This window comes from Solea solea, chromosome 1, assembly GCF_958295425.1.
Source record: "Solea solea chromosome 1, fSolSol10.1, whole genome shotgun sequence".
Lineage (NCBI taxonomy): Eukaryota > Metazoa > Chordata > Actinopteri > Pleuronectiformes > Soleidae > Solea > Solea solea.
Genome location: NC_081134.1, coordinates 44,962,334 through 44,986,255, shown reverse-complemented (window position 1 = coordinate 44,986,255; position 23,922 = coordinate 44,962,334). Strand labels below are relative to the sequence as shown.

Genomic DNA, 23,922 nt, shown 5'->3' with positions numbered 1-23,922 from the left:
GGAAAAAAAACCAAAAAAAACATGACAAACAACAACTCAAACTGCAAAGCTAAGCAAAAAATAAAAAAATAGAAATGGTTTCCTTGGATTCAGGTACATTTTAGATGTCAACACTTATTATTGAAAAAAAAATGTTCTGTGTATTGGGAAAATGACTAAAATTGGTTATATTTCACAATACTACAATGCTACAAAGCATGATCTATATCTTATGTATCTCATACTTTTTTATTTTTGACTTCACAGAGACAACTCTGATTTGAAGAGACATTACAGTAAGAGATATTACATAAGAGAGTGGGATTCCCTGATTCTGCCACAGCACACAGGAGTCACTGCAGGAGTCTCTGCAGGAGTCACTGCAGGAGTCACTGCAGGAGTCACTGCAGGAGTCACTGCAGGAGTCAGGAGTAAGTTTCATTAGTGAAAGATGAACCGTCGTATTTGATCTCATACTGTATATTTTCCACACATTTCATTACCTTAAACATCAGGTTGACAAGTGGACACAGGTACATTGAGGATGTGTGGTTTGTGGTTGGGCTCAGCCTCTCAGTGTGGTACTAAATGACCACGCATCCTATTTATAACCACTAAGCAGCACACTGGTGTAAGCTGCCTAACACACGCCAGAGGTAGCCCATGGCTTACTGTACCAACTAAAACACAAAAGACATGCAGAGCACATCAAGACTAATGTAAAATAAATAAATAAATAAACATACTATTTCTTTTAAGAAACTGCTGGAGAGAATTGCAGAATTTGTTTATACAGACGCCAAAAATCATGCAGATGACTTATGACTTTGTGTCTCCTTCAGCAGAAACACTGCACAGCCCTGTGGTCACTGATACATCTCCATTACTTACACAATTCACTCTTCATTTATTACAGCCTGATTTATTCAAAATGTTTCTTTCATCTTTAAAAGACAAACAACAACATTCTCCAAAGCAGCTGCAAATAAAACATACATCCTCTTAACTCGGACATATACAAATGTAGTCACAGTTGCATTCATGTAAATAGTGCACACTAAACCAAACTATACTTGCTTGTAACGCACAATTCAAGTTATGCTTTAGTTAAAGAAAACTTACCCTTCCGTCGCGAACCTCCCCTGTGCTCCATTCTGAGGAGCAAGGCTCAAAAAGGGGAGTGAACGGGGGGGGTGTCCTACTAGAGCGGTCCCTGGGAAATGCCAGTGATGGGGGTCCGAACTACCGTGGATTCTGCTGGTTAAGTGCAGAACTCAGAAATGCTGCCTGCGTTGTGTGGATAATGTGAGGATCAGCTATTTCTGTGTGTGTGTGTGTGTGTGTGTGAGAGTGTGTGCAAGCAAGAGAAAAGTGGCCTGTGACGTCGATGTCCTCAACATCAGCCATGCATCACAGAGCGCCCTCAGCCTCCCAATGACAGACCTGCACACGCGCACACACACACACACACACACCTCCCTGAGCTTCTGATCCCTATGCACACAACAACACACGCGTGTACATGCTTAAAAGTACACACCAAAGGGGTGGAGCCAATAAAGCGAGGGAAGCAAAAAGCAGGGTTTAGAGGAGAGTGGCAGCAGTAGAGAGAGGGAAAAACTAAGAAGTCATTGCTTTTTCAGCACCACAAGCTCACAGATGTGTGCGTGTATATAAATATATATATAGGTTGGCAAATCCATCGGGCCGCATTTTTTAATCTATCGGCCGATATCTGAGTGTAGCATGCCGATTTAAAGTCGGGAACATCCACGGGCAGCCCAGTGTTATTGATGCGGTGGAACTCGTGCTGCTGCCAAGTGTGAAGGACCCCAAGCCAGAACTTTTGGAAAAGCTTACAACAATCCTGGGAGGAATATTTGAAGAATGTATCAAATTAATTTCAATAGAACAGGCCAAGGTAACTCTGCCCTGTGCCAGCCACTATGAGCACTGAGTGCCTGCATAACGTTGCTTCTAAACTGTAAATATAAAATATTTTGATACATAAACCACATTTTTAAATTCGAAATGAATTATTTCTAGCCTCATATGTTCTTAAAACTGCTTTCCGCTACACAGAAAATGTTTTAATTCAAGTTCTGAGCCAGTAATGCCACCCGTGGCACACACGGAAGAAGAAGTGGAAACACAATAAGCTCAACAGAGAGAAGGCAGACTGTATTGCAAATTGGAGCGGGACAAAACAAGCCGCCACGAGGCAAAAGAAGAGGACACAGACAAATGTAAATGAGTCAGAGCGAGCGTTTTCTGCAGCTGGAAATATTGCATCAAAGCAGAGGTCAAGCCTGAGTTCTGAGCATCATATGCATATCCAAACTATATAAATAAATAAATAAATAAATAAATAAATAAACAAATAAATAAATAAATAAATAAATAAATCGAACTGTGGGTCGGAAATCGTGCTACGAACTGAATCGTGAGTATAGTGTATCGCTAGAGGCCTATTGTAACCTCATTTTAACTCACTACACACACACACATTATCTCCAGTATCACCAGTGACAACAATGTGATACATAGAGCTGCGTCAAGACCATTTAAAAACTGTAGGAAAGCATTAAAAGAAAAAAAATCTATAGCTATCGACAATTCCAGTTAAGATAAACACGGACAGCTGCTGTACCAGCACTACTTAAGTGTGTTTGTTTATTGGTTTTGTGTTTAGTCCTGTGACTTTACGCAAGTGTTTTAAAATAAGGCTCAAAGTTAAGATATACAACTTAAAATGCAATGGTTATGTTTTATTTATTTTGATTTAGGTTAGGCCTAAATTCAGCTTGTGTTTATACATGTTTTAGTATTTAAATGTAATTTACTTTGGTTGTTCGTTTTAAAGGACATTGGTTTAGGAATAATTGATTTAGCGATGTTTTTATTAATTGGTTATTTATGGTGCACAAAAAGTGTTGTGCATAAAATGGAGATTCGAGAAGTGGATCAAGTCAGTGTTCAATACATTTTCTGCATCCGTTTACATTTTATCATGCAAACAGAGTCTAAAATGTTCAATTTTGGGCCCAAAAAATCTGCCAAATAAAATTGAAAGCTGACCCCGACTTCTAAACATTGATGTCTGCTATAGAAAAACCCATAAAGGTCTTGATCTTGATCAATTGACTGGTAAAGTACAAGGAGCACACAGGACAACAGACCTGGGAGCTAAAACCAATTATGTATAGCAGAGGTGTCAATTTATTTCTCTGTTTGTGACATGAATAGATTTATTATGCATCAGAAATATGTTCATTGTGAAGTGTACATCATTCAATAATTCAATAATGAAATTCTGTGGAATGTTATATTGAATATCTAAAGTCATATTTTCTGGACTGACCTCCTCTTGACCAGATAACATACCTTCGTCATCCCCAGCTGGATCATTACCAGACCTGAGCTCAGTTCAGACACATGATAGATGTGCTACAGACCCACAAACCAGGCTCTGATCCAGCCCTCCAAACAAAGCTCGTGTGAGTCTGGTGCTCTGCCTTCTACCTTTGTCTTGCTGTCCATTAATCTGTCCGTCTGAATGGGAAGTAGCAACTAATCACTTAACCAGATTAGGCTAATCCGGAACTTTTTATAAAACGTAGAAGCCATGCTGAGGGAGGAGAAAACTAATAGCAGCACGGTTTCTACTATGTTTCCTGAACTTATTACTTATTACTGACTAAAACCTACTGTGGTGTCTGTTGATTTAGATAAAACAACTAGCATTAAAAAAACGTTGTGAGGCATATTTTAATCTGACGCAGATTGAAGTGGTGGATGGTCGATTAAAGATCAGACATGATACACTGTTGGCGCTGCAAGAGACACACACAGGGAGAGAGACACACACACACAGGGAGAGAGAGACACACACACACACACACACACACACACACACACACACACACACACACACACACACACACACAGGGAGAGAGAGACACACACACACACAGGGAGAGAGAGACACACACACAGGGAAAGACACACAAACACAGGGAGAGAGAGACACACACACACACACACACACACACACACACACACACAGGGAGAGACACACAAACACAGGGAGAGAGAGACACAAACACAGGGAGAGAGACACACACACAGGGAGAGAGACACACAAACACAGGGAGAGAGAGACACACACACACACACACACACAGGGACAGAGAGACACACAGATTACACACTGTAGTCACAGACTGTATAAAGTGTAGCTCATTCATTTAAATTCTCCATGTTTTCATAAATTCTAGATGATTCCCATCTTCTTCTTCTTCTTGTGAGACTGGTGGGGCAGTGCTCTGGCGCCCTCTATGGACGGGCTGCCACTGACAGCGAGACTCATTACCCTGGACAATATAACTACAAATTAAAATGGGCGTTTGGCTATGACAATATGTTACAATATAAGACAATAAAAGTTCACTTTTACAGCCCATATGAAGAGAAACTGATCATCAGCTGCTGCTGCCATCACCATTAAACAGACAGATGTGTCAAGGCAGAGCTTAAAGAGAGGATATCAAATTAAGCAGTAAGAAGGATTTAGTCGTATCAAGCTTCACTTGGTTTGATGTCAGATGGCTGGTCTTATTTTGTGAGTCTTTGTATGTACGCGTGTGTGCGTGTGTGTGTGTGTGTGTGTCTGTGTGTCCGTACAAGTGTGTGTTACACTTAATGACATCCTAAGCCTTTAAACCCTTCATGTAAACACCGCGTCTGTTATGCAACACCTTGGGTGAAAAAGAAAGGATGGAGAGACAGGGACAGGAAATGTACAGGGAAAAATCCATAATATGACGGTGATGGGAGGGTGGGAGGAGGGTGGGCGGAGCTTGGGAGGAGGCTCTGGAGTGTTTATGACAAACAAAAATCGTGAGAATCATGATGAGTCAACAGTCTGTGCAAACACACATTTTTGTTGACTCAAAGTGCATCAGAATAAGTCGCATTAAATGAACATGTGATGATGAAAGTGTGGGAGTAAGAATAAGGGTCAGAGTTAATTATGCAGCTTACACCTGAATACTCCCACTGAGCATGCTCGGATTATGTGCCACTGCTGGATACAAAGTTTTCTACTTCATTTTGTAACATGAATCAATTGCTATTTTATGTCATTATCAGATTATAACTCTGAGCAAGTCAAGTACAGGAATACACTAAAAGAACATGCGTAAATCCATATGAAGATTAGGGTTTAGATTGTAGATTATAAACCTCAAGCATTCAGCAAAAAGTTGACAGTGCCATGTTGGTTGTTTAACGGTTTGTGGCCGTACGACGTTTTGACATTTTCTACCGTTACTAAAATAAAATACAACTACAAACACACACCAAATAGTGTCTGATACACTATTTGGTAATTTCACCACGTGATTTTCACATACTCTGACTAAACGTACAAATGAGTCATGTCAGTCTTATCATGTGAGAATTAGTTAAGTATGCAGTACAGAGAGAGAAGAATGAGAAGGGAGATCAATGTTAATATCAATGTTAATGCTCAGCACGGGTTAACTCTTATTTATTTTAATAATAATAAAATAAAAACAGAGATGTGAGACATGTGGAAATTCTTTGGACTTTAAAATAATGTATTGTAGTCGAATGAGTACAACTTCTGTCCCTCAGCCTAACTCACACACTTCTCACAACACACACACACACAACTCCAGGTAACATTAGCATTAGTAATTAATAATGTTTATTATGTTATGATGCAGTGTGTTGTGAAGTCCTAAGACATTTTGGTCAGTGATGATTGGAGCTAACTTTAGCGAGCTGAAGGCTAACAGCTGTTGGACTCCCAGACTTCTCCTCTACAGTAACAGTTGGTGTGCTTGTTCAAACAAAGTTCATTCACATATTCACTTCAACGTGATCTCTAAGACTATCTTTAAGATCGTACACTCGCCAAAACACAAGGTGAAGTGATTCTACTATGTTTTAAAAGTTTTTCTAATCATTTGTGATCATTTTCTTCAAGATAATTGTAGCATGATTTTTATCATATATCATATATCGTACCACCCTTACTTTAAACATTACTAAATGTTCATGGTCTTTATTTCCTACATCAATTCTCACCAATCATGAAAACACATCAGCGTCACTTCCTCACGTTAGACAACAAAAATGTAGGCAGATCATTAGCATTGACTCAGAACTTAGCACCAGTGACCACATCCAGCAGTTGAAATACTTCATTGCTATTAAACACTCTTACATATTCGTTCACTTATGATCCGAAAAACAACGTGTCATCATTGAACTGACTAACTGGTCCCATCGTAACCACAATGTGCATCACTTACACAAACAGGAATAGTTAATGTTAATTATAATGTAGATAATCTTACAAACTGATGGACAGTAACAAGGTTAAAATCCAGGTAATGTCTGCAGCAAAAACTAGAGGCTGCACAAGTTGAAATGCCAGAAATGCCAACAGCTATACTTAGTTAAAAAGCAACAGATGCACCACGCCCCCTCCTGTCAGCCCTCTCACCAAAGCTCTGGCCCCAAAAACACTGGAGATCTTTGTAGTGGAGCTGCACCTTCTCTGCCATTTTTCCGTGACTAGCTCCCTAATTTAAGGTTCATCATCTCGGCTCCAACTGTGTTCACTTATCTGGACTTTTGTGAAGACTCGGCTCGGTTAATGACGGACAACTACACCAGACAATCATTCCATGAGATCTGAATAAAAAGACTGGTCATGTACTAAAAAAGTACTGCTCGCGAGGGTTTGAATTTGATTTGAATTTAATTTAATTTAATTTAATGATCTATAAAGGAGTTAAAAAAATAATAAACAAATAATGAGGACTCATTTTACTTTCCCTGTAAGAGACGTAATTATTGCAAACAAAGCCAAAAAGAGACTAAACTTAAGAGTAAACTTAACTAAAGAGGAGCAGAGTTTTCCATATTGACATATTGACACGGTCCATGGCCTCAGGATACTGTTAAGTCATGATGCATCAGAGGGTCGGACATAAAACCATCGCTGACAGAGAACAGATAGATGAAGCACGCGTCACAAAAATGGAGTGCATGCTTATTAGTTAAGACGCTTATCAGACACACCACATGGAGAGGAGGGGGCTGGTGGGGAGGAGATGACTGAAGAGTAAAGAACACGTTTGAGTCAAAGCAGGTCCATCTATGTATGTCCATCCAAAAAGTTCCATGGGCAAAGATAAAAACATGAGGTATTTCTTCTTTGATAGGTGCTATAGAGATGAAATACTTATCTTTGAACTATTATGTCCAGATTTTAGCACGGTTTAAATTTCACACAGCGTATTTTGCAAATGACAGATATTTTTTCTTATCAAGACATGTGTCTTTAGTTATTGGTTACTATATAATATATTTTTTTTCATTACTGGGCTGTATAACTTTTTTTAGTATCATTTTAAGTCAAACAGTCGCTGCTCCCTCAGCATCAAGAAGCATGTTCTGCTGCACATGTGCATGTGTTCTGTAGTGATAAACTCTAAACTATACCATTTTCAAATGTGTTGATTGATTGAGTAAGTTTCCATAACCCACAGATAGAGTGCAAACCCTGGAACAAACAGAACTTAGTAACTTGGCCAACACAAACACTGGATTGAACAACTCTACAGAGTTAGAAAGGACACACGCACACACACACACACACACACACACACACACAACCCAACATTATGTTTAAGGTATAACTTGAAACACAGAATAAGGCACAAATACCTTGTAATAGCTAATATGACTCTTACATATACGTTGCTTTTGCCATCAGTGTCGTGAACAAGTTTCTTTGCCTTTTACAAATGTACATTCAGACCAGAATTATGTGGAGTCATAGTCACGTCATGATGTTTCCACACTGAGCGACTTCTCCATGAATCACTCTATGGATCAAGTTCCCGTTTGAATGTCTTTGTTTCTTCATAATTGCAGAGGTGGGTGCCGAGTCAACAACATAATTGGAGGAGAGAAGGAATACAGAGAGCTGCATACAGAAAGCAGCTCTAAACAGAACCAGACCTGCCTGGGAAACAAACAGGAAACACATGTCCAGGACAGATGGGCACAGAGACCAACGGACAGAGGCAGCAGCAGCAGCCACTCGGTCAGATCACTCTCTTATTCTCATCTGAAACAGCACGGACTGTAATTTACCAGGTTTGCATTTAGCTTTGTAAACATTGGATTCATCAGTGAGTCAAAACCAACCATTACCAACACACTACGACTCTTAAAGCCGTATCATCCATAGCTTTACTACTCTGTCATTTATAACAAGAAGTGGCTTTGTGCAGCTTTGTCCCGAGTTATCGACTGAGGCACTAACGTGGCCCAACCTCAGGCTCACGTGCAGTATATGTCTGCACAGTGCTGTTCTGATTTTGCTGTGAAAACAAACAACTGTAACAACGAGTGCAGCCTTGCTCACACACAAACCGTGCCACTCCACCCACTCCCACAGAGACTCAGATCACTCAGTCCACAACATGTGGTGGGGAGATGGAAACAAAAAAAGAAATAGACTTGTTAATCCCTCATAGACAATTATTCTAAATTATTTTAGCAGAATAAGTGAGTTATAGGTGATTAATTAAATTGTCTACCACTTTATACTCCACATGAGGGTCGCTGGAGCCAATCCCAGTTGACACAGGGTGAAAGGAGGGGTACACATCACAGGGTCAACACGGAGACTTTCCCTCCATACCACAGTTTGCTCATCATTTCTCTGTCAAATTAACAATGTGTCATTCTAAAAGGACGATTAAATTGGACATACTGGCCACGGCAGATTTACGATGCATCAGCATCCAATCAACTTATTGTTTTCTACAGATCTGGTGGTTTTGTCTTTGATTTTGTCAGGAAAAGGGAAAGCGTGGTTGACAGCCAATAAAAACAGCTGAAATTAGTGACACTTGGATACGTGTACATATGTACATGTAGATACATTTAAAGGATTAAAACATTTTATTATATTTATGCAGAGAGTTACCCAACTTCATCTGAGAAGAATGACTTTGATACAGAAAACAGTGACTCTTAGATACCAAAGACAAATGTCTGAGTGCATCTGCTTTACGTTACGGACTCCGCTGGGTTCAGTAAACGCAGCCTGGATGCCATCATCACTTTCATGAGAGAATAAGCAATGGAAATATAAAAACCGGAAAGGGAGAGGAGCACAAAGAGGGAATTCAGTGTGAATGAGAGCAGGACCTGGAGTCCATTACAGCATGGGGGTGGGGTCTCACCTCCCTTCACTCAGCCAACAGGATGCAAGCCAGCAGGATAATCAATAAGAGTCGCCGCTGCTCGACTCTGTCCTGCACAACATGCTCATGGGCAAGCAGCATGCATGCTATCAATGACCCCGTCTGTAAATCACACAGAACTGACAGCATCAACCAAGTGATCCTCACATATGACAGCAAGTCTTCTCTAAATCAAACAGCAAAAACCAGTGCAGATGTTTGGTGGACAATCGTTTGTCTCATCTGTCCCTGAATCTGTCCCAAAACACTGAATCTGCTTCTATAAGACATTTTGTGGCTCTAGCCTTTGTAACACAACAACCCCAGCTTCCCTATGATTGTTGAGAAATGGCTGCATGTGCACGAACATGCGCAGGACTGACGAAGCACACCACAGTACGGAACCCCACTCTCTTTTCCCACAGTCTGTAAAATCTTACCCTGCATGCAGCCTCACAGCAGACGTTAAATACTGGGAAATGACTCGCTCAGCACTGTAAGAAGTGCTGTAAAAGTAACAACTTCACAAACAGCAGTCTGGCAAAACATGGAATATTACAAAGGAGTTTGTTAAATGTGCACTCAGCGACCTTTCCTTTCTGAATATTCTGTAAGAGTGTGTTAACCCTGGCTGTGTGCCTCCAGTCAGGCTGATAGCAGGTTGGCAAAGGCCAGGAAAGGGGAGAACACTTTGTTCCTTCCACTATCCTTAAGGGATTTTTTCCACATTTAAGTTTATTTAGGATGAATAATGCAGGATGGAATGCGAGGAACAATTTCCTTACAGTAAGGAAAAAAGCAGTCGTCGAGGTCATCGGACAAAGTCAAGTTTGAGTGACAGCTCAAGTATGTTGTGCTTCTACAATCTGAAAACATGCATATATTTACAGAACGTCGCGTTTATTTAATTTAAAATGCACTGTATTTTGTCTTCACTGAGCTCCATGAATGTGTGTCCTGTCTGAGCTGCAGCATTGTGCAAATGTTCCGTTATCTTGTTGTTTGTTTAACACTAAAGTTCACCGTTTGCTCCTCAGAGGGTGAGTCATGTCAATGGTAATCCACACAGAGACCAATTACACCATATGTGTTAGTCCTGTGATTGTTGCACTGCAGCACAAGGGAACGTGGAAGACAAACGAACAGAGCAAACGCTTTGTTGAGAAACTACCATGGAAAAAAATCAGGGAGTTGATGGTGTGGACGGTAACAATGGGACAGAGACGGGGACACAAGTTCATGTCATACTGTCTTTACTGGCAGTGGAGAGAGAGGGAACCCCTCATCACTTGCAGTTGCTGGAAAATGAACAAGCATTTCTTAAAATTCACCGTCTTCTCTCCCGACATATTATCCACCATCACACAGCCCATACACAGGCAATGGTAACATGAGCATTAAAGCCAAATGAAGAGGTTGCACCGGCCACTGTAAGTCTGGAACTTTCCACATCTTCCACATACTTCACCCAAACAAACAAAACAAAAAAATAAAAATTGAGGAAGCATCACATGTCTGATTTGTGCCAATTGTCCACTTGACGGCGCTCAATATAACATCTTAGCCTCACCTGTGGCTTCCTCCTCATCCCCGTTAAACACGCTGGTGTTGTCATCCACATCCTCCTCTTCATCCCCCTCTGTTGCCTTCCTCTCGCTGTCCTTCACCGGGACCACAGTGAAATTAGTGGGCATTTTCACACCATGTGAACCCTCGCCGTTTGTCACACTCTTATCTCTTTTCCCTTTCTCCTCCCTCTCTGTTCTGCTGCTCCTCTCTTCTTCTGTCCAATAGCGGTCACTCCTCTTCTCTTCTCTTCTCTTGTTCTCAGCTGTTTGTTTGTTTTGTTTTCCTCCCCTCCTCACTTGCTGCTCTGATGTACTAACCCCTACAGGACGGACGTCAGGTCTCGTTTCGGAGTTTTTGTTCCTATCGCTACGTTCTCTACTGTGCGCCCATGTGACCCCCACCTCCACCGACTATCCAAATAAGGAAGGAAAGAACTGCCCCGCCCAGTGGGGGTAGTACACACAAACACACACACACACACACACACTCGCAGAAAACATGACATGCATTTGTGCTCAGGAGTGTGTGTGAGCACATACATGACGCTGTGTCTGAGGCCAGGAGGACACCTCACCAGGAATGTTCCTCCGTCTCATGCACAACAAAAGCCGGCAGTGTCAGCCTTTGTTCAAAGAGAGGAGGAAACTCGGGGCTGCTCCAGTGAGGAATGCTTTCCACACACACACACACACATCTCTTCACTTCCTATGCAGTGTTATTTGACCCTGTGCATAGTCTGAGGTGGGCAGGGCTGATTTAAAGACATACACTGGGCCTCCAAACACACAACTATGTCGAGGGTTAGCACAGGGGCACACACACACACATTGTCACCTTCTGCATGACATGTACATCTCGTTATCGATGCATTTTACTGCACGTTAATGCAAAAATGCACTTAGAGACTGGGATGAGCAAGAGAGAGTCGATACAATTGTGCACTCATCTCTTCAGAGCAACCGCAGAAAGCAGCATAAGTGTTGACAGTAGAGACAAGCCGTTTAAACAAAGAATTACAGCATTGCTGGTATAGGGTTCGATACAGGTTCAAATAAAGCCTCTTTCACACTGAAATTATAGCGTATACCTGGAATTTTGAAATCCAAGTACCACTTAAAAAGTGGTAAAACTTTTTAATATTATTATCTTTGTGTTGTACTTGAGAAAGAACCAGTTTAGACACCATACAGCTTCTGCACCACAAGTGTTGGTTTCACATTGGTATTTGGAAAAAGCCAAACAATATCTTACCCTACTTGTACATTCAAAGACAGAGAAACATTTTCAGAGGAGGGTTGTCACATCATCTGTCCATTTCTTAGTTCTCTTCACCTTTCTCACATCCCCATGAATCACCATCATCCAGCAGCAGCACTGAACAACTGCCAAAATTCAAATCTAGGCTTATCAGCTTAGCTGACGGTTCCAAAAAACAATGAGTCATTTCCTCGGGGCAAAGAGTGCAGTGAAAGTGATACAGGGTCTGATGTCTCACAATAAGTAACCAACACCCTGATGGGAAATAGAGAAACACAGCTGAGGGAAAATGTCAAATATGAAGTTGTTTTAGAATACTGAAGCCCTAAAGCCGTATGGATGCAAAACATCTGGAGTCCCAACCATAACAAGATAATCTCCCCCTTTGGTTCCCTCACATGATGACATAAAAGATCAATTCAGTCAACAAAAGGGTGGAGGCTGCCAGACAAAGGAAAATAAGAGTTGAAGCTGAAGGCGAAGAGAAGAGTCTGGGATCAAATTACAGGGGAATACATTTTTGGGGAATTGCAATTTAAGCAAGGCGTAGGAGTATACGTATTATAATCTGAGTAATAATAATTCAGTGTCCGAATACAGAAACACTTTGGAACTCTTTACACAATGCATAAACATTATACATCACTTACTGTGTATTAAATCTCATTTATATTGTTATTGATTCAGGTTTCCAAATTCTGTCCTTGCAAAATTGTTTTATAAACAACAGGAACGTCACCTTGTCGGTGTGCTCGGGCCCCTATTATGGTTTTAACCCCCAATCTTAATTCACTGCCCTTCTATAGACCAGACGTAGACATCCGCCATTATTTCTGTGCAAGACCTCCGGATGCAATTTGTTGACTAAATACAAAAATAACATAAGTTAAACATGAGGGTAATTTCCTCCCACTCCATAACATTACATGGATGTGGAACTGACCTTCAGTGGGTTAGTTTCACATCCCTGTCCCTGTACTGTGCAGCATTTATTTATTTATTTATTTATTACCAGAGCGCTGTCATGCAGCAGATTAAAACAGAACCCTCAGATACGTTTGTATGGAGATGGCAGCTCAGGTTTCAGTCAGACTTCATAGTTCCAGTCAAAGGGTGTGGATACAAATATATATATATATATAGAATTTGATCCATGCTATATATCTTATTATACCCAGGCTGAATATTGCACTGGATCCAGGCTACACGCAACAAAAGATTGTTGCCGTTTCAAAGAGAGCAGTTATCTGCTCACTGCTCAGTGGATAAGCAGTGATGTAACTGGAATGCACTGATTAAGCGACCAGACATACTGACTACGGCTTCTCAACAGCAGTCAATGCATCCAGTCTGGGAGGACAATGTCCTTTTATGAGAGTGTTTACAAAAATGCAGCACAGAGACTGGAAATGAAAACTTCCCATGGCCAAGTGCCATGACCGTTTCTCAGGTCAGGTCAGATGCAGCTTTTCACAGCCACAGCACAAAATAAAAAAAACACATCAGTATGAGGGCATTTATTACACAACGTTCATAGTAGACTCAGCTGGTGCTCTAAAAGAATCACAGTCAGAGAAAACAATCACATTACAAAGCAAAATAAAAATGAATAGATGTTTTTTAGCCTTGAGTGTTTCTCAGTCAGCACAGTTCTTAAAGCTTTATGGCTTTAACTCACTAGAATTATACGACACACTATCACAAGGTCTTTTGCAGATAATATATTAAAATTAAAAAATAAAAATTTTTTTTTTAACTTTTTGGTTAAATTACAAGAACTACATTGTTACAAGCAGATTCTCTCAGAAAGATTTTTTTTTTAAATTTCATCTACAATATAATAATAATATGTAAAAGGTGAAAGTGCCTATTTCTGAATAATTTCAGAAGCCATTGCAAAATGAGTTATCTGACAGCAGTTCTGTCAAAGCTCAAACTTCTAAAACCAAAATAGGTGTATTGATCGATTCTACAAAGGAAGAGACATGATACACCAAACACAGGCCAAGGACAAGCTGCAGTCTTCTAGGGTGTTAGAGCCTGGCTCAGACAACAATCCAGAAATGATTGTCAGGCTTAAACTGAACATCATCTCTTTATCATGTCATGTGAGTTTGGGTCACATGACACATCTTCTCCTCTCTCTCATGTCACTTCCTTCTAGACACTACACTGGATGACTTCCTGACCAACAGAGGGAAAAATGAATCACCTCACTGACAGTTGTTGTGGCTCATGTGTGAGTAACATTCATATATGTTGCAGAAATGCAGCCTCAACTGTGTCTAACTGACAAAAAAAAGAAAAGTGCAGGATTTCAGCTCATACTGTCTGTCTGCTCTGGCTCCTCCCGTCTGTCAGGAGCTTAGTAAGGACTACAAATTACGCTTTGTTGCCCCCATCTGATCAAACTGGGAAATACATCACCATCATGATACAAAAGGGAAAAAAAACCCAAAAAACATTTAAGAATATTTCAGATTTGTTTTACCCAAATGAAGAAAAACAGGCTGAAATGAGATCAGTTCATCAAAAACAGCAACCAATGCAACCAGCTGTAAAGTCACTAATGGAAAAAGCTTTGATTTTTCTTTTTTTAAGTCCTAATGTCCTAAATGTTCTTTCCTAACATACAGTATGTCGGTAAAATCCAGATTGGATGAGAAAACATTTCCATTACATTTGTTTACAGTCGTTAACAGCAGCTGAAGGAAAATTCCATTTGTCACATTCCACACGTAAAGTGGAGGGGAAGCACTGACGGGAGGATTTAAGACAACATGAGGTCTGTTGTGACTTCACTGTGACTTCACTGTGACACTGAAGGCATCTCAGGTAACAGCAGCACACATGTCAGTCCTCCATTAAACACTCTACAATGTTTGTCATAACAGGCTCAGGTGACACTCCCTCCACTGTTAGGAGGCGTGTCTCTGCATACGCTATTTTAATAGTTTTCATTTCATAGTTACCCAATGACAGCAAGGAAAAGTTCATTTAAAAAAACAAACCTAACTGTACAAAGTGTGCACTCAAGGAGGTTTAACTGAGCTCGTCGTGTGCAACAACGTGTCCTTTGAGATGCCAAGTAGGTGGACATTCCTATCAACCAATGAGTGTGTTCAGCAAAAACAGAAGCTGACTGGAGTGTGCTGTCAGCACAGTTCTTTTTCTGGGCTGACAGCTCATCAAGTCACGAGAGAAGCTGGAAGTGACTGAAGCGTCCACTGCATGTGTGGCCTTCAGCTGTACTGCAGTCATTTATGGGGGTGGGGTTACACGGGTCATTCTCAGGCTCGCCATTCAAAGACGAGCAGAACACGATACTCGCACGATTTGTCTCGCTACACATTTCTGACACCTGATATCCACTGTGCCAACTCCAAGGAGCTCCCACTGTATCTAGAACCCTTTTCCTCATGTACAAACCTGAGGTGGACACAATCATCTCAAGTCCCACATGAGATATCATTTTATGTTGATGATTTAGATTTGTTTATGATTCTAAATCATTATGATATTGAGATGAAATATCATCATCTGACAAAACGGTAACATGTGCATGTGCCTACATCATGCTTGTACTGTATCTGTTAATTTGAGTCACCACTAATATTCCATTTTATTTTATTTATTGATGTCTTTAAAATTGTTTCCATATAATGAGGGTCCTGTTATATCCACACAATTATGGTCATATTTGGGGCAAGACCTGCTGGCATTACCCGGAAGAAAGATGCTCAAGGTGTTACTGCATTTACAACCCTTTTGGCACGAAGGCTGATCCTCTTAAAATGGAAGGATGCATCATTGTTGAGAGAAGTAATGCTTCATATAAAGCTAGAAAAAACATGAGGCACTCACTTTTGGACACTGTGGAAACATTTAGGAAGAGGTGGAAAGCTTTTCTAGCATATTATGAAAGACTTCATGGAGAGGGCATTTTAAATGGCTTTTCCTACTTCATAATGTGTCATTGCTACTTTGAGTGGTCATCGAGACTAGAAAAGTGCAATATAAATACAGACTATTTACCTTAAATAACAATAAAGAGATCTCATACATACTGTACATGTGGATGTATATATTACATATATGTATACGTCGACGTCAGTGGCACAAGTCGCATATTTTTTCCCTCTTTCTCTGTGTGTGTGCTTGTGTAATCTCTCCTTACAATCTAGAGCTGGAACGATTAATCGATTACTAAATTAATCCACAACTATTTAGATAATCGATGACTCAGCTTGCAGCTTTTTTCATGATATAAACAAGATTTCCGATTGTTAAAGCTTCTTAAATGTGAACATTTTCTTCATTTCTTTGCTCTGGATAACAAAGAAATCATTAAAAGTGAATTATTTATGTTTGTGGACAAAACGAAACAATCATTTCCAGGTTTGACGAACACCGATCAACATTTTTCAAGGTTTTCTCACATTTCTCACTATAGTCAGATGGGAGAGATCTTAAATCACTTTCTGTTGTGCACTTCAAATTACCTGAAAATTCAACATATTAGCCAATGTTTTGTTTAGTTATATCTTTGAGAAGGCATGTTGATTTTTGAAAGTGCACTTTATTATACATACTGACTGTTAATGTTACAGAGAACTTGCTGATTGTTGTACAGCCGTGTTCCTCCACTGTGTCGTCATAAAAAGTCAATCTGAAAAAATTAAGAAGTCATAAATGCCCTATGTTATACACTGTGTGGCCAGAAAAAGGCTCACACACACACTCTAATATTTGGTTGGACTGCCTTTAGCTTAGATAACGGCACTCATTCGCTGTGGCATTGTTTCCATGAGCTTCTGCAATGTCACAAGATGTATTTCCGTCCAGTGTTGCATTCATATGAAAATGTGTTCCTGCTCAAGGACAATTAAGCACTTTAATTGAGTATATTGCATTTCAAGTCTAACCCACTGAACGTCTGGTCACAGCTGCAGAGATTTATAACAACAAGAAAGATGTGTCTCTGCATACCTTCTGCTAGAATGATATTCCAGGTTCCAAGCTGTAATTGGCACTGGCTCAGCCCCAACTGACAATTTACCCCAATTTAATTGACAAATACATACAACAGAAACGTTAAGCAGTCATTAAGTATATGGGTATACTGTAAAACTATTATAATGTCCTGGGATTAAAGACATGATGTCACTGCTGACCTTTTGAAAAAAAAATGCCATTTTTTTTAAAGACTGGTCTAAATGTGTCTGACCAATGCAGCACACCCCATAAAAAGTATTACTTTTAAATGCTGAGCAACTGGGACAAACTCCCCACACAGGACTGACATGGGGAGGCTGCATACTGGGAGGCTCCACAGGAGCAGGAGCAGATTTAGTGGATGTCAGGGCCCAGTTGGTGTCAGTGTGCTGACTGCATGGCCACAAATAAAGCAGAGGGCAGCACATGACCCCGAGGTGCATTGCTTTTTTAAAACAAGAATGCACACATGCATGCCGACATGATGCCGTGTAGTGGGCACATCTCAAAAAGGCGTGTTTTGATTGGTTCTTGCAAAAATGATTCCGACATACTCGATATTGTGTTTTCACACATCGTTAAAAACAACAATTAAGATACTATCGTAGACGATAGATATCGCACAACCTTACATCTGCCTCAGCTTCACAGCGCCTTGTCTCACTCACAGTGCTGTGTGAGTGAGAGGGGGAGTGGCTGCAGTAGACGGACCCATCCACACTACAACACAGAGCCACTTAAATGTATATAGAAATATGTATCTATATTTGATCCTTCTAATTTTTAAGTATATTAATTTTCTTGTTTTACATTTTTATGAATATGAACATTTATATTCATATTTCATTTTATTTTTCTCTGGGAACCCCCTGGGACCTCTTCATAGAACCCTTGGGGTCCCTAGACCTGCTATTGATAAGCATTGTTCAAACTACTACAATAGTTTATGTCCTGTGGGGTAAGAGATATCAGATGTCACTGACAGCTTAGACCATCCGAGCAGCAGGGGTGCATGCTCTACTGTTCCATCAAACCTCCACATATGATTTCATTCAACTATTGATATATTCACAAGATCACTTGTTATGACACCGTGTTTTCAGATCATATACTTTTTTATCCATATTTTTACACAATATGGCGTCATAAATACTTTGTACCGTGTACATATATATAATCATTTTAATTGACTTTCCTCACAGTTTCCACACAGTTTTGTCAACATGAAAAAGCCAAGTCTGTAGTTTCTATTTCTTCATAATTTCTCTTTCCACTTACTGTGGAAAAAAACATCTCAAATTAAAGCCCAGGTTGTATTTTATAATATAAAACATCCTTCAGCAACTACATGGAATTCACACATTGTACTGTGGTGATCTGAACAACCAATGGTGTAGATAATACCAGACTATCCATAACTCATTATCCGCAACACTTATTAATTTGAGGTATTTCACTTAGCCTTTTGCAATAACTGCCACAGAGAAATAAGGAAATGAAACTGACATCCAGGGCAAATAACTCGCAGAAACAACTCAAAATACTGAAGAGCTGCATGAGATGACACAGTCACACCCATAATCTATCTGTGTATCACATCCGCTGTGCGAGAGCAGAATCTTAGTTATACTGTAAAGTTTGATCAGAGTTGCTCAAGATGTTGAGTGACATTTAAGATATTTCAAATTCCTCCATTTGTTACTGTCAAAATCCTAAAAATACTTTGAGTCTTTGAGATGAACACACTGGAACTTTCCAGAAAAGCTGCTGCCAGACAAAAATAAGCCACTGAAACACTGAAGTCCACCTGCCTACTTTATGACTCCATTTCCCTCAATGGTGGGTACGTCACAGATTACTTTCCTATCTTAATCAAGAGCACAGATTTCATTTTGGAAGCACCATTTCTGTATTTCATGTTAAGACTGTAATGCATTTCTTTCACAACCATGTTCTCCGTTTCTATGACCCCTAATGCATGCTCATTTACTCAACAGTGTTCATCACTATTATTGGTCAAAGTTAGCCAAAGTGAACCGAGCTCAATCTGCCAGCAATTTGATTTGACACGTCTGGCAAGGAATCTGTTTGGGCCAACTACAGAAGCTCCTAAAAAAGGAACCAATAACAAACATTTTTGCCATTTAGACTTAATGGAGTGAAAAAAACAGAAGCAAAGTCGAGCAGCAATATGGCAGCAATATTTGAATTAAAATTTACAATTTGATATTTCCCCCAATTCAAACTCTAGTGGCTTATGCCAGATTATTGATGGTAGGCCAACATATAGGACCATGGAAAAGCAAATACTTAATGTTCTTTGGGATTATGGGGGTCCCATTGCTGAAAAGTTTGGGCGACCTAAACCTTTCAGCCGCTCCCAAATAAAGAGGTAAAATAGGAGGACATGTTTCCACATTGAGACGAATGACTTGATAACACACAGATGTGGCATGAAACTTACTTTCTGATCATAAGGCAAAGCCACTCTCGTCACGTGCCAGTTGTTTATTTGCCCTTTAAGGGGACACAATCTTTGTTGGAGTCATGTTACACATACTCGTGAGATTAAAATGTTTGCTGATGAAAGTTCACACACAATAAAAGCAATCCCTGTCTACCAGAGATGAATGCACAACAAAGGATGCGCACAAGCAACGCATGTAACGTGCATTTAGAAGTGCACACCAATCTTCTCCTCAATTTGATTTAAGATTCAATCCATTCAATCCAAGAAATTCAATCCATGCATTCAGACTGAAATACAAGTGCAAACCTGTTTCTGCATCATAGAGGAAGATGTTGTCATGGCTATTCGGTAACTCTGGTTCATCCTGTCCAAAATACAATGCTGGAAATTTAAGACAACGTGACATCTACATCAAAGATTAAGTTATATATCTTGTGCCAGTAGCCATGGTGAGATATCAGCTGTTATTGAAGGTAATATTAAGTGTGTTATTTCATACATTTGCATGATTTTTAAAAGATAGATCGTGTGAAGGGCTGAAAGTCTTTAATACCATTCTGTTACTTTCATAAAGATGAAACAAACCTGATAACAATTAAACAAATGTCACGGTAAAGGCTATATTTCCTAGGCATCGACAGCTACATGATTCAGCTAAGTCCTTGGTTACTACGGCCCTCAAAAAACCTCCACCGTAAGCAAGCTGGAGAAGAAAGGCTTTAACTGTAAGCAGCCTACAAGGTATGTTTCAGCATCATTGATTTTAGTAATATCATTTAATGTGCAAATTGTAAGTAATCCACTAACACGAGCCATGAAAAATTAAGACCATTGACCACGGTAACTATTTGAAAATCAGAAATGTATAATAAACACAAGCATTACAAACCTCTGCCAGGTGTCAACACCATATACTGTATATAAAAATGGATGCCGCCTCCCGGTTTAATCCAATCAAATGCAAATGTATCTGTAATGCACTTTAAAACAATCACAGTGGACCAAAGTACTACACAGAATAATAATAAATCATAATAAATAAAAGACATGACAAAAGCTGTGGGATTAATGAAGTATTTCTGACTCTGATTCTGACATTGTTCTGTTGGACCAAACATAACAGACCACACACTGTCAACAGCAACAATACAACAGCAAATGTGATATTTCTTACGTTCATTGATATTTTATTCAATTTTTAGGGACTCAACGCTTTCATTTTGATGTAAATCAATAAATCCAAAGTGGAAAGATGCATCTATCTTGACCATCTTCTGACATGAAGTATGGTACATTACTACATCCCAAAGAAACCACAGCTTGTGACCCATTTCCTGCAGCTCAGCCCAGTTTTACAAAACATGTTCATCACAGACCAGTACACACACACACACACAGATGTCTGTGCATACAGTAAGCCATCAGGACACTAGTGTTGCATGTTTGCCAGGCCTGTGTGCCAGGCAGTAGTCCAGCAACCCTCAACCTGTTGCTATAGTAGCACCTTGTTTGCTGCTTTAGCGGAAAGATGACAGCCAAGAGGAAATGACATTTAAATATAGTTTAATAGTATAGCAACATTTCTAATTTACTCTACTTTTTTATGCAGGATCATCACTAGCTCCGTGAACAACATGTTTCTGTTACTTTTTCAAAACTTTAGTAACTTATATTATTTAAAATAGATTGGATCCACAAGACGTCCACGTCCTTATTTTCTCTAAATTTCTATAATTAGAACAGGACAAAGTTCCAATTCATGCAACTCATGTTTTGGGCAAATATTATTTTAAATATCTGAAAGAGGTCATTAAAATCCTTGACCTAAAACACACAACACATTATATTGTTGCTGCAACAAAAATGGATGAACTAAGGATTATTTTCATAATCATATTTCTTTGTTCTATGAAGCTAAGAAACTAAAACATATTTACAATTAAGAAAGTGAAACATCAGAGAGAGTTTATTTAGATATTGAAAATAAGACTCAAATCGATTGATTCATTAATTATCAAAATAGTTGGCAAGAAATAAATAAATGATTAATTGTTGCATTATATTCGGAAAATGTATCATGGATATATGATTCAATAATGAATCCTACATATTCCCATAGTGGAAAACAATTTAAAGAGTTAAAAATGTAATTAAATTAAATAGATAGAAATAGTAAAATAGATATTCTGTTCCTTTAAGTATTCTGTTTTAATTGTTTTTATTGACACTGACTGAGCAGCAGTAATGTGAAAGTTTAGGATAAATTAGTATATACATTTGTTCCCATTTCATTTCATGTATTATGTTTTATTTATAATTACCTTAAAATAAACATGAATGCTAACTGAAAAGCAGTAACATGAATGTGTATGAAATCATATTAAAAATGTACAAAAGGTAAACCCCAAATAATCTGAGTACACGATGTAAGTGTGTTAATATCAGTTATTGGACGAAACGCGCAGTCTTTACGTAGCATTTAGCAAGATGCTAGTTTTAGTTTTTCAGTTTAATTATGAAACTGAACGAGCATGTGTGTGTGTGTGTGTGTGTGTGTGTGTGTGTGTGTGTGTAACACCTGTGATACAGAAGTCCACTGACATCACGCACATCATCTTTGTGTTTGTACAGGTTTAGTTTCTGGAGGCTGGAGCGTTGTCTCATAATTGCAGGAGCTCAAGTCAAATTCGACGCCTAATCCTTGGAGCGACGCCGCCGGGATAAGAAGTGGGACAACCGTCCGTACTTACCGTACTTGTTGGGCTCCCTGTTGTACTCCAGGATAGGCACCACAGCGTTGGGGTCCTCCGGTGGCTCAAACACAGAGTCCTCCCCCGCCTCTCTGCCCTCCACTGTGCCGCCGTCGCTGTCGCCGCCGCCGCCGCGGGTGCTTCTGCTGCCGGTGTCCGGTACCGGGTCATCGACTACCGCGTCCGAGGGCTCCCTCATCCCGGTGGCAGCCCCTCCTGTGTCAACCGGCACAACCACAAATCTTTCCCCCATGTCGCCTTGTGTCTCGTCGCACTTTTGGTGGAGGGAAATGACCCACGTGCCGGATTTACCTCTGCGCTCGCCCTCTGAGACGGCAAACCCACGCGCAGCAGTATACAACGGGACACACGCGCACACACACACGGGCTCTCGCGCTTTATTAGAGGATTGATTACAGTACATATAAGCCCGCCCCTAACGTTCACTCATTGGCTGAAAGGGTCGAGGAGCGATGTCAATCAACCCTACAGCCAAATCACAGTGGTTGAAACGTGTTAATTGAGGGATGAAGCTATAGTTCTAAAGTTTACACGAAATGTGTTGTTACTTTTTTTCATACTCATCTTTGTCTTCAAATTGTTAGAAAATTTAATAAATACAAAGTTTTATATACAAACAAAATACTTTATGATCCAGTATGTAACATTAAGGAGGCTCTATTGGCAGAACATGTAAACTACCCATCAGTATGTTTGTACAAGAGTAAAATCACATCACATTCTTAAGTTTGTTGTTTTACATTATATTATATATAGTATATTATATTATATAATGCAGTATCATTGTTTTCAATTCAATCCATTTCATCTGTATGCAGATTTAAAGTATGATCATTGGGATAGTCATCGGAACAATTTCCAGAATTTAAAAGATAACAACAGCAAAGCTGATGGTGCCCAAAGACTTTTGCAATGTATTGTATATACTGTATATATGGACTGGTATCAAAGGCAGTTCCCTGACACGCTTGGAAAGAGGGGAGCATGTAATTGGGGTTAGGGTTACCATTATTTAGACTGAGATAGATCAGTTAGAAAAAAACAGTGCAGCTAAGAATATGCTGTAGTATCAATGGAGCACATGTTCTGGCATGTCACACTCAACTCATTACACACTTCCTGAACTTATTCAAAATTATATGGTAATTAACACCCACCCTCCACATCCTCCACTATCAATGGCCTGCCACGTAAAGTCAATTAATCATTCTAATTTAAAAAGCAGTGATGGTTTAATGATTTGCCAACACCTCGCCATAATAACTGTGACCTGTTACAGCTTAGAATAGACGGCTTGTCAATATTTCTGGAGAGGATGACCGCTTTATTTTTCCAAGCAAGTTTTCATACATGTAGTTTACGAGTGGTAATTAAAACTCCCTGGTAACTGCACAATGGCAACATGTGAGCAGACTTCACAGCATTTGAAACAATTTGCAAAACATCAAAATACACATTTTTCAATAAAATGTCTGGAATATGAATAAAATTGTCATTTTCATCAGTATAATAATAAAACTGGCCTTGCAAATCTCACAAGAAAGATCACAAATTGTTTCTCCCCGTTTGCCAAATTCAAAGAGAA

General features: G+C 39.6%; 1 protein-coding gene across 6 annotated transcripts in view; it reads right to left on the bottom strand.

Moving 5' to 3' along the window:
* The window catches only part of LOC131458196 (solute carrier family 12 member 7-like), a 47,773-nt gene extending 25,072 nt beyond the window's left edge, over positions 1 to 22,701 (bottom strand). For 3 of the 6 annotated variants that reach the window (XM_058627059.1, XM_058627067.1, XM_058627075.1), the window contains exon 1: positions 22,317 to 22,701. In XM_058627059.1, the coding sequence (XP_058483042.1) occupies positions 22,317 to 22,569 (253 nt within the window). In that variant the 5' untranslated portion in view covers positions 22,570 to 22,701. Of the gene's footprint in view, positions 1 to 1,101; positions 1,257 to 10,845; positions 11,250 to 22,316 lie in introns of those variants that run through there. The other 3 variants (XM_058627086.1, XM_058627094.1, XM_058627102.1) reach the window with 3 other exon arrangements.
* Between the last annotated feature and the right edge of the window lie 1,221 nt (positions 22,702 to 23,922).